At 40.4% G+C, this 10978-nt stretch overlaps 1 protein-coding gene across 1 annotated transcript; it reads left to right on the top strand.

Moving 5' to 3' along the window:
- The first annotated feature begins 534 nt into the window (after positions 1-534).
- On the top strand, positions 535-4420 carry polr2m (RNA polymerase II subunit M). The gene is made up of 4 exons (XM_070931173.1): positions 535-684; positions 1736-2335; positions 2441-2636; positions 3702-4420. Exons 1-4 carry the CDS (start codon positions 575-577, stop codon positions 3843-3845), a joined length of 1050 nt encoding a protein of 349 aa, XP_070787274.1. The 5' UTR covers positions 535-574; the 3' UTR covers positions 3846-4420.
- The last annotated feature ends 6558 nt before the right edge of the window (positions 4421-10978 follow it).

Raw genomic sequence — 10978 nt, 5'->3', positions numbered from 1 at the left:
TGAGAGGGGGCAGAAAGGACACAGCTGTAACCTCGTGGTTGAAGTCGGGTCATTGTTCGTTGGGCTGAGCGAGAAATGGGTTGGCACGGTGGCTGGGAAACATCAGGATGGGACATGCAGCTATGGAAAGTCTGAGACTGTGCAGCCTGTTTACACTGAAGAAAGACATATCTTATATAAAGAACTGTCACAAATTCACTGACAACGCCTGATGACTACATTTGACCGGCAGAGGGCAGCAAATGACCTTCATCCGCTGTGACATGAAGAAGAGGTGCATTACACTGTCCTGTACACTAGGGGGCGTTAGAGATACACCTCACATGTTTGACTTCCGCACAAGAAGAAGAAGAAGAAGAATCCCACTTTGAAATGTTGTTGTCTCATGTGTTGAAGAAGTGAACCTGCCGCCTTTAGAGTTTTCTAAAGCTCTCTAACCTTAAAAGAGTCGGTTAACTGGTGGCGTTTTGAGCTGGTTAACGTTTGATAAGAGTTTGTATGTACAATGTTAAACCGAGACGTTAGCACGCGCTTTTTGTGAATTGCTGTAGCTAGCTGTCACTAGCTAACAGTGATGTCCTCGTCGCGGGCAGAGCACCAGGGACAGGTGGGAGACCTGAGACACCAGACCAAGGAAGAGCTCCAGGAACTGCTCATGCGACAGGAGAAGATCCTCTCTAACAAGTAAGTTCACACTATTAGCTCCAATTTGCGCCTCCTGTATATATCTACGACACATGAGAGGCACAAACTGGGGCCAAGTTGTTACTCAATGTGGCACTTCCTGGCGTACAGCCACTGTCAAAATAGCTCTGATGTAGTTTGATAATGTAATAACAGAAGAGACATGGTGACTGTAGCTCACAAATAAGTTTGATTAGTTGTAATCAGAGTGTGACGGAGTTAAGTTATAGTGTTGCCCATCAGTAGAGTAAATAATGTCTGGTGTTCCGCTCAATATGCGAAGTTTTACAGCGCACAGGTCATCTCTATGTTCAATAATATGAACTAAAACAGTGTTGTGAATAATCTTAAGGCTACGACATATGGAAATGCACCTGAGAGAAAATAGTGCAAAGCTTCACTGTGGTCATGATGTAAAATGATTGCAGCATAGCTAGACTTAAATGCTGATTTATTAACTCTCTGGTTGTAGTTATTTTTCAATGTGCTATACAGTTTAGTTTATTTTTCCCTAAAAAATGTACACATAGATCTCAGCATCCAAGCTAGTTTCAAAATAGTTCTGCACAACTATTATGGTTATACAGCAGCATTAGATCAGATAGTAACAGAATATACTATGCTAGTATGATTATACAATGATTTGAATGTTGGATGCGACATGTGAAATAATTTAAGCCAAAACACAGACAGTTGAAAAAGAAAAAAGCTGAATAAATGAATGGAGAAACATAACAAATGGTCCTTTCATATAGGGCCATTGAATCGTTTCATGAATATGAAAATGATGTGAATCAAACGCTGTGGGCTTCACAGTCACCATATCTCAACCCAACTGAACACCTATGGGACAGTTTGGAGCAACTCCACCACCATAATTAAAACACCACATTAAAGAATACCTTTTGGAAGAATGGTGTACCTCCAAGAGACTTCAACTGATCCATCTACTAAAACATTTCATGTTGGTTTATGCATTTAACTTCTTCCATCTATATGTTGAATGATCGTTTGGGTATAGCCTGAAATGATGGGTTTGTGTTGTTTGCAGGAGGTTGTTACAGACTCTTCCTGACAAAGGGAAAAAGATAAAAGAATTTGCAGAGAAAGTTCGCCTTGCCATTGAACACAACGATGAAGATGAGAGGAGACAGAGCTTGGTGTTTTCTGTCAGGACAGAGTTACAGTCCAAGTACCAGCAAGCTTTCACTATGCAACAACGTGCTATCCCCAACACAGCAGCAGTCTCACACCAAAACAGGCAAAGTGAGGCTGCTGCAGGTGATGCGATGCAGGAGAGGGAGACCTCACCCGCCTCAGCTGATGTGCAGGAAAACAACTGTTTGGATGAGCAAAAGGACCAGTTTGTCTCTAGAGCGGCTGCTGGTGAAACCATGGAGACGGCGGGTGCTGGGGCCTCTCTGAACTCTGATGAAACAAAAGAGGGTGACCTTGTGGAGGCCTTGGAAAGGGTCAGACTGTCTGAAACTAGTACTGGTTTCAGTAGCGAGTCCAAAGACCCATTAAACAGCACAGCAAGAGACAATTACTTTCTCAGAAAGCAGATACCAAAAAAGCCTCACTATGTAACTGTCCTGGAAAAAACGGAGGACTCTTCAGCTCCTAGGAAGCAAAAATTCAAACCAAATCAGTGAGTGGACTTTTTAGATTTCATTCAGTAACATTGTGTGTCATTTTGCTTTCTTTCATAGTTCTTATTTGATTGTATATAACACCTTGTCAACTGTGTTTCTAGGCTGCCACACGGAAGTGACATCTCTCCATCAGGATCTTCGTCACCGCTCTCTGCACAGGCCAGGAGGGAGCGGGACAGAAAACACCTGGATGACATTACTGCAGCCAAACTCCCTCCTCTCCACCACAGTCCGACCCAGCTTTTGTCTCTGGAAGAGTCAGCCGTCCTCCTGAGGGAACAAACCAAGAAGCAGCTCGTAAGTGCAGCCGAGTCCTGACAGAGTCAGAAATTTGCCAAAAGAAAATTTGGTCTTTGAATAAATGAAAAAGGACTTGTCACCCTGCAGGGTGGTAACGTGTTGACGTATCAGTATTTGGTATCTCTCTCATGAATTACAAACATTTGCTGGGTGTCAAGACCAAAAACAGCCCTGTGTTAAAAAAATGCAAGAGGCTGCTTCAGGTACCGGTAAGACATGAAATTATGATCCAAGAAATTCAGTTTGAGTAACAGAGACATTATCAGACAGCAAAAGACTGCACAATATTTTATATTATGAGAAGGTCACTGCTCGTTTAGCTGTCACAGCGATCACAATGTAAATAGCAAAAGTGCTGCGTTCACGTTACAAAGTAATTACCAGAAATGTGTGATTGCATGTATGACGTTGCATAACTAAAGCTTCAACTAATTTGCCGACCCTGACGATACTGCATTTTTTTGCTGGAACCCCCCCAGGGTGGCCCCCCTGGACTGGCCTCATTCAAATGAATGAATGAATGAGAGGGCTGCATTTTTTCACACAGTGCTGAAGTAATTCTGAACATGGCAAAGATATATTTTTATTCATTTATCTTGGCATCTGCTTAAAAAAAATGTGTACATTATATACAGAGCTATGGAAATGATTCCAATCACAATAATAATGTGTAGTGTAATTTGCAATTTAGTTTGGTGTTCATTTTGCACCTGAATGCAAAATTTCAAACAAATTGTTTATACAAAGGTGACTTGTGTAATTACTTAATAATGATTCCAAGCATGAACTGAAGTCCACTTCAGATCCCTCCATCAGCTCTAGAGGGCAGCGTTCAGGCAGTGTAGAAACTGTGTATCACTTCACATCCAAAGTAATAACTTCAGAGCCAAACGTCAAACAGTGTGCTGTTGTCAACTTACGGAGGCCTGTTAAGCTCATTATCAGTCTTGCTTTTGTTGAGGGTTTAAGAGCTATGGCTGTGCTGCTTTATAATAATGTGCTTGTTTTCTGTTTACCAGCCTATTCATGTCAACTTTTTCTCTGTGTTGTGTTTAATTTCAGGAGTTGCAGGCCAAGCTGGCAGCCCAGAAACTGTCTGAGGGATTGAAGCTCTCTATGGGGAGCTACACTCCTGACTGTGGCCCCATGGCTGCCTACAGAGAGGTTCACGATGAAGGAGCCCAGCTCTCCTCAGAGGAAGACTGATCTTGGAAGGCCAGAGCTGGGGAAACCAGCGCGACCTTGGCCCTGAGGGAAACAGGCTTTGGACCTCGCAATCAGGACCCATCAAACAGGATTTTCACTCCAAGGACAAGAATTCTTAAGAGTGGAAAAGGGTCTTTGCACGGTGTGAAGGCATAGTTGGTATCCCAGACTCAGCTCAGGAAACTGAATGGCAGGTTGAGAGACTAGCTGACTTAATTGTCATTCAGTTCGTATTGGGTTCAGTTGTTTCAGTGTCCTGCAGGAATAATAATACCTGCTGTTGGCTACGAGTTTTAAATGCTACATTTGAATCATGTGTCAGGAGGGAAATGTTCCTTGTCAGTATACTTAAACTGATGAAGGCTTTTCAAACCTGAGAGTATTGTACGTTGAAATTTCTATTTTAGTGTGTTCATAGTTATGTGCACTTAAAGCTCATCAGCAGGTGGAGCAGACTATTTTGGCACTATGGTGACTGTTTACAGTTTTGTCTAGAAAATAGACATGAGCCTGCAGATAGTTGTGTCAGATTGAATTATTACAGAATGTGTCACAGAATTGAATAAATACATCTGATCTCCCAAATGGTTGTGTTTGTGTAAAGTCAGGTGACAATCCATTTTATTTCCCCAGAATTGCACACGCTTTGTTACACACCTCATCAGCCTTTTCCAGCACAGAAGAAAATGTATCTGTAAGAGATATTCTTTCATTTGTCTTCACTCGAAACAAATTAACCTTACAAACTATTCAGTCAGCTGTAACCAGTGTGCTGTTGTCTCTAGTGGTGTTCGTGGAGACGTATCATCGATTATAAAAAGCCTGTTCTGCCGCACGACTGAGCCAGCAGGAGAAGGGAGCATGAGGGCTAAAGTGGCCAAAAAATATGAATCAGCCTCTGAACAGTAGATCTTTATCTGTAAATCTTTATATGAATTAATCCATTTGCCATCATCCATACATTTGATGAGAAGAGAAACCATGTAATAATGTGCTTTGCAAATTAACTATTATACTGTGTCATTTAATGGGCATAACGCTCCTCTGATATATAACAATTTATGTTATATATATATATATATATATATATATATATATATATATAAAGCACATTATTCCCCACTGAAACAGTAAGACTTTTAATGCACCACAAAGCTGTGCTTTAAGTACAGCACTTGAGTTATGTACTTTGTTACTTTCCATGTCCAGATAAGGAAATATCAAGTAGTTGCACATGAAACCTGCTCCTCATATATTATCTGCTTTCTATAAACCGTGTTGTGTTGACATTTTAACTCCTTTGTCTGTGGATTCAGATAAAATAAGACCCTGTTTCCCCTATGCAGATTATTTAAGTTTCACTATTTCCTGATTATCAAACAGATGCAAACTATTTTATTGTTAGACTTCCATCTTATTGTGTTCTTTTATGTGCAAAATAAATCGGCAAGGTGATATCAATTTCAATTTGTAGTGAAGCTATGGTCAGCTGCAGGCACTGCTTTTCTAAAATCCTGCGAGATGTTATCAAGCAGGGATCTGTGACACACTTGATAAGATTAATGCGGGGTTAGTGAAATATTGAAGCTTGATGGCTGAGACATCTGGACTGCATTTGGATCATGTTGTTGCTGGGAATGGCAGGCGATGATGGGACGGCAGCAGGGTAACGCAACATGGCAAATACCATTTCTCAACTTTGCTAATATGTGGTAGATAAGAAGTGCCAGCTACATTCAGCATCTTTCCAAACTGCCTTTCCCATCATCTCTCCTCCAACTCTCGCAGAAGACTGCAGGCCATCTTAATTCAAACAACCTGATTCAGGGATTTTAATGAGGCAGAAATAAGGCACTGAGGCACGTTTTGGGGGAAATGAGGGTGGGTTCATGAAGGTCAGAGTCTGATGGTAGATGCTCCTTGATAACCTTTGGTAATTTTTGCTGAGGCATTGGTGGGAGAGGTTTCAGAAGGAAAAAAACCCCCATCTGATTGCTGTGTATTTAGACACTGTATCTGATGGGCTCCAAAGTCGCCCTGTAGTGACGTCCAATAACAAATACATGAGCGCGCTCCGCAGAGGATCCTCATTGTGCTGGGATTAATTACAGCCTACCTTGCGTACAGAAATTCAGAGACTGTTACCAATTATGGGGGACATTTTTTTGCCGTAGCTTTTCTCTGTGGTATCTGGCGTCAAACCTAAATCTGAACGTATGTTGATGTTGTTGAGGTGGAACCAAGCACACACTCTCTATAGTCAAAGCTTTTTCACGTTGTCCATTGATGATGAGGTTGTTTATACTTCAGCTTGGATCCCAGACCCCCTTGTCTCAGATTAATAAGATCCCCGTGAACTAGTCTGCAAGTGATTTGCTCCAACTCTGAGTCCGAAATCACACGTCTCGCGGGAGTAGAAATAATTTGCTGTTTGGGAGGGGAAACTGGAATGTGATTTCAAAACTGCCTCTTCAAAGAGCACTCAGCCCAGCCTTAAATTAGATATACAGTATGATGTATAGACTGGCGTTAAACACGAGTTAGGCCCTCAGCAGAATGATTGGATTATATCTGCCAGGTTACAAAGTCTGAGGTCATGCTTTTTCCATTCTCTGATGTTTTTGTCATATTTTTTTTCTCAGGGTACATGAAGAGATGAAATAATGCAGCACACAGCAGCTTTCTGCAGATAAGGTTACAGCCTATCTCCTCATCCCAATTAGAACCAGCTCTCCTTCATCTTACTGCACTAGAGCCAGTGGTGGAAGAAGCACTCTGATCCTTTACTTAAATAAGAATACCAATACAACTATCTAAAAATACTGTTACAAGTTAAAGTACAGAAGTATGCTTAATATATCATATCAAAAGAAATACTTATTCTGCAGTAAAATGTCCCCCGTGAGTGATATATTATTATATCTGACATTATTAGACTGTTAATACTGATGCAATAATGTGTAAGCAGCATTTTGCTGTGGTAGCTGGTTGAGGTGGAGCTAGTTTTAACTACTTTGTATATAATTCACTAGTTTAGTCCAGTGGTTCCTAACCGAGGGGTCGAGCCCTATAAAGGGTCACAAGATAAATCTGAGAGGTTGTGAGATGATTAATGGGAGAATAAAGAAGAAAAAAACAAGCTCTGCTACACAAAGTTATATTTATTTCAGGGACTTTTCTCTACTCATTCTTTTTTTTGTGAAACTTTAAATAATTTGATCACTTTGGGCCTCAATCAGTTATTTAGGAAACGGAGACGGTTAAAGGGTAGATGTCTCTTTGGTTGAACTGCTAAGATCTCATAGACATCTGAAACTTGACAATGACACCAGTTTTACATGAGGTGTCACAAGCCAAAAACGTTGGAAACCACTGGTTTGTATTTCATATGACTGTCATATGTTTTTTAAAACTAAATTCTAGAAATTGGAAATAATTAGTAACTATAGCTGTTAAATGGTTGGTAAATGTAGTGGAGTAAAATAACAATATTTGCTTCTGAAATGTTGTGGAGTATAAAGTAGCATGACATGGAAAGACTCAAGTAAAGTACCTCAAAATTGTACTGAAGTATAGTACTGGAGTAAATGTAAATTGTATAATTTCCCCCCGGGGATCAATAAAGTATTTCTTATTCTGATTCTGATTCTGAAATGTACTTTTAAGTGAAACTTCTTTTATTTTGAAATGTGTTTTCCTAATCTCAACATGTGGAGGACAAAAACCACACAGCAGGTTGGAGAAAGAAAGTCCAGCTCACTTGTGTTTATCTAAAGTGTGAAAGAACAAATGTTTTATATGCAAATGCCGTGAGCTGTGAACGGGAAACATAGTTCATGTCATGGCTGTTGACTGCCTGAGGAAGCATGATATGTGGCTGCAACATTCATGAGAGTCCTGCAGCTGTCTCACCAGCAGAGCAGATAGGAAAATATTCCCTGACTGAGTGCCTGTCGTAAAACATGGTCATGGGAATGATTTATTGCATTTTCACATTCTTAAGATTAAGTTTTATTTTTACATTCCCCCGACATGGCTAGTTTTTTTTTGCATATGAATGTGGTCAGAGAACTGCTTATTTGTTACGTACTGTACTCAGACACTGGCTTTACAGTATATTAGAATCAGACCATGTTCTGTTCACTGTAGTCTGAACTTCACCAGGTGTTTCACAGAGATTTAGTGCACGTTGGTGTTGATTCTAACCACAATTTCATCACATTTGCAGACGGTGGATCTTTGCTACATATCTTAAACTACATTTTATCTCGCCAAAACTCTATACATGTGAAATACTGACCTTATGGATGCCAACATTTGTTATCATACTGGTCCCTCTCCAAAAAGATGTCAATGTGGTAGGTTGTCTAAAGAAATTTGCTAAATTGTAAATGGACCTCCTGCAGCAGAGTAGATATTCACCCCAACAGTAGCCGGTCAGTCTCCCTGTTCACTACAACATCCTGCTGTACGTGAATACATGTTTTTATCTCCATTCACTATTCCTTCCCTCATTGTTACCAACTCGTACTACATGATGGTAATTACTACCTATCACAATATAGTGGTAACGTGTACAGTATTTTCCCCTAAAGAGCTTCAGATCTCAGAAAATGATCATCAATGTACTACAAAAATGTCCAGCACTTCAGTAAAACTTTGTTGCATTCCACAAAAAGCTGCATATATCAGATTTGCGCCTTGTATGTGATTTATTAGAAACTAAATTATTACTTACTATAAACTAAAATATGCATAAGGTTAATAGTTTTCTGTTGTCTTAGTCCCTCGTAATCCCTCCATTTCCTAGACATACCAGCATTCATTAGACAAACTCATAGTTTTCGACCACCAAAGTGTGTGTGTTTTTGTTTTTACACATGGTAAACTGTTGAGTGTGAAAATCTCAGTAGCCCTGCCTTATTTCACACTTTCAAATGTTGTTCAGAGTAAAGGCCCATTTCTCTGAGTCTTACATCCTTCCCAAGAGTCTTCTTCATCACCACCTGCTTATAATGAATTGGATTTAATAGATGTAATCAATACGGAATTATAGCTTAAAGTTTATTTTCTTGTGCTTCTAATAATCTGTAAACACAATAAAATGCACATGCACTGTTGTTTTTATTGTATGCACTGCTGTTTTGATTATAAGAGTTTAGTCCTCATTTTTCCACCAACACTTCTTTTCCTTCCAACAGTTAACTGACTACCAGGTTTAATGTAAGCGCAGTAAACCAAGTAAACCAAGTTTCAGTGACATAAGAATGTCACAACACAAGCGTTATGTGTTTCCTTTTCCTTGGAACAATGTTTACAGTTCAAAAGCTATAAAACTGACCACAAATGGAAAAGGCATGGTATAGCTGTAATGAGTTATCCTTGTGTAGCTGCGTCTCGCAGCAGATGGACTACATGTTTATTTGAACTCTCTGCAGGTAGTACTCATACTTCAACACTGGGTGGCAATAGTGTATCTTTGTTCTTTGTCTCTGCAGCCTGAACTTTTATTCTCATGACAAGTTTTCATGTTATATCTTTGAAAAAACTGTTGACATAAGACACGTCATCAGGCTGTTACTTTCTTCTATGGAAGTTTTAAATGTTCCATTGTGCATATTATTGATAGCCATGCAACAATATTAACCAAAAGATTGCCAAGGATTTTAAAGTTAGAGTCGCCATCTCTGAGGGAATGTGAGAGATTAGATAGATAGCGAGTCTCTGCGTTTCAAAGGTGAGGTACATCTGGTGCAGCACCTGGCTGCTCAGCCCAGATAACAGCAGCATCTCAGCCCCCGCCTACGTCTCTCTCTGCGACAGGAGATTGTACAAATATGATTTGGATACATCTGTGCTCAAGAGAACTCCCACATCTCTGCCTGGAAAGCTTTGCATAACAATCCTGAGGCACTAGAAAGAAAGGGCGGAGAGAGAGAGAGAGAGGGGAGGGAAACTAGGGGTAAAATGGGTTGAGGCCCGTGATGCATGGTGTGGGCCAAGAAGCTGCCAGCGTCCCAGCCGCTCCATGTCTGGCCTGGCACAGCATTAAGCAGGCTGTTTTGGGGCCTGTCAAAAGCTCATCACGGCAAGGAAGCCGTCTCTGTGGGGATGCTGCGGGGGTGCCAGGGCACGGCAGGGGGGAGAAACCAGAGACCCTGCCCAGCAGCTTGGTCATAATGAGGAGGAAAATTCTTATTCTTGTATCCCCATTAATGTTATAACAACAATGCACTTTTGTCCAACTTTTTTTTTCTCTCCTCAAGCTGTTTTATACTACACATTTTCTTTGTTTCCTCATCTTTAGTGAAATTTGAGCCCACCATAATTTTTTATTGTGAAATTATGTCACAAGCTTCCACATTGTGATTGAAGTCCTTCTTGTACTAATTAAAGTTCTATATCTGGATACATCCTTCCATCCTTTCCCATTATCTGACGCACATTTCAAGTGGCAAACACTGTTGATTATCTCTGTGTGTTGTATTCAGTAATCGCCTGGTCGACGGGGTTATAAAACCCCACTAATGTCAGTTGTGGCAATCAAGCAGAGTACCAGTGTGTTAAGGTATAATTTCTTGGCCAGTGTTGTTTGTGACATCAATCTGAAGCTGTCCAGAAACAAGGGCGGACCAGAACAACACAATATTGTTTTTCATTACTCCTTGAGTGAAATCATGCCCCTTGATTCGAGAACATCCCAACTAACAAGCACCAGAAGTGTAGATTCAGCTATTTGGACTCCTGCCAAATCTTACAAATCTCACTAAAAGTATCATGGAACAAAACCTGTTGAAAAAGTGTTGATGCTTTTTTATGTTACAGGTGTGAAACAGATATGTGTGGGTGTTAGAAACCACTTAAAGCTGAAGGACACTTCATTTTACTCCCCATGCCAGACAGAGTATCACAGCTCTGGTGAGTCAGTGTCGTACAGCTTTTTGCGTAATTCCTATTTGTTTGTGAAATTATCTTCATAAAGTTTGAATTGGACGGTTAAGTTTGGCCCTGGGTCTTGTGTCTTACAACAATAGTAAAACCATGCAGTAAAAAAAAAAAAAGCAGAAATCCTCTCCAATCCAACAATTATGGGGCCTCTATATGGAGTAGTTGGCTCGTTTATATGCTGTAAT

This window comes from Enoplosus armatus, chromosome 1 (assembly GCF_043641665.1).
Source record: "Enoplosus armatus isolate fEnoArm2 chromosome 1, fEnoArm2.hap1, whole genome shotgun sequence".
Classification (NCBI taxonomy): Eukaryota; Metazoa; Chordata; class Actinopteri; order Centrarchiformes; family Enoplosidae; genus Enoplosus; species Enoplosus armatus.
Note: the sequence above shows the minus strand (reverse complement) of the source record. Positions and strands in the feature narration are given on the sequence as shown.

Coding starts and splice junctions, on each gene's coding strand:
- polr2m (XM_070931173.1), top strand. CDS start 575: ATGTCCTCGTCGCGGGCAGAGCACCAGGGACAGGTGGGAGACCTGAGA. Junction 685..1,735: donor GAGAAGATCCTCTCTAACAA/GTAAGTTCACAC, acceptor TGTTGTTTGCAG/GAGGTTGTTACAGACTCTTC. Junction 2,336..2,440: donor CAAAAATTCAAACCAAATCA/GTGAGTGGACTT, acceptor CTGTGTTTCTAG/GCTGCCACACGGAAGTGACA.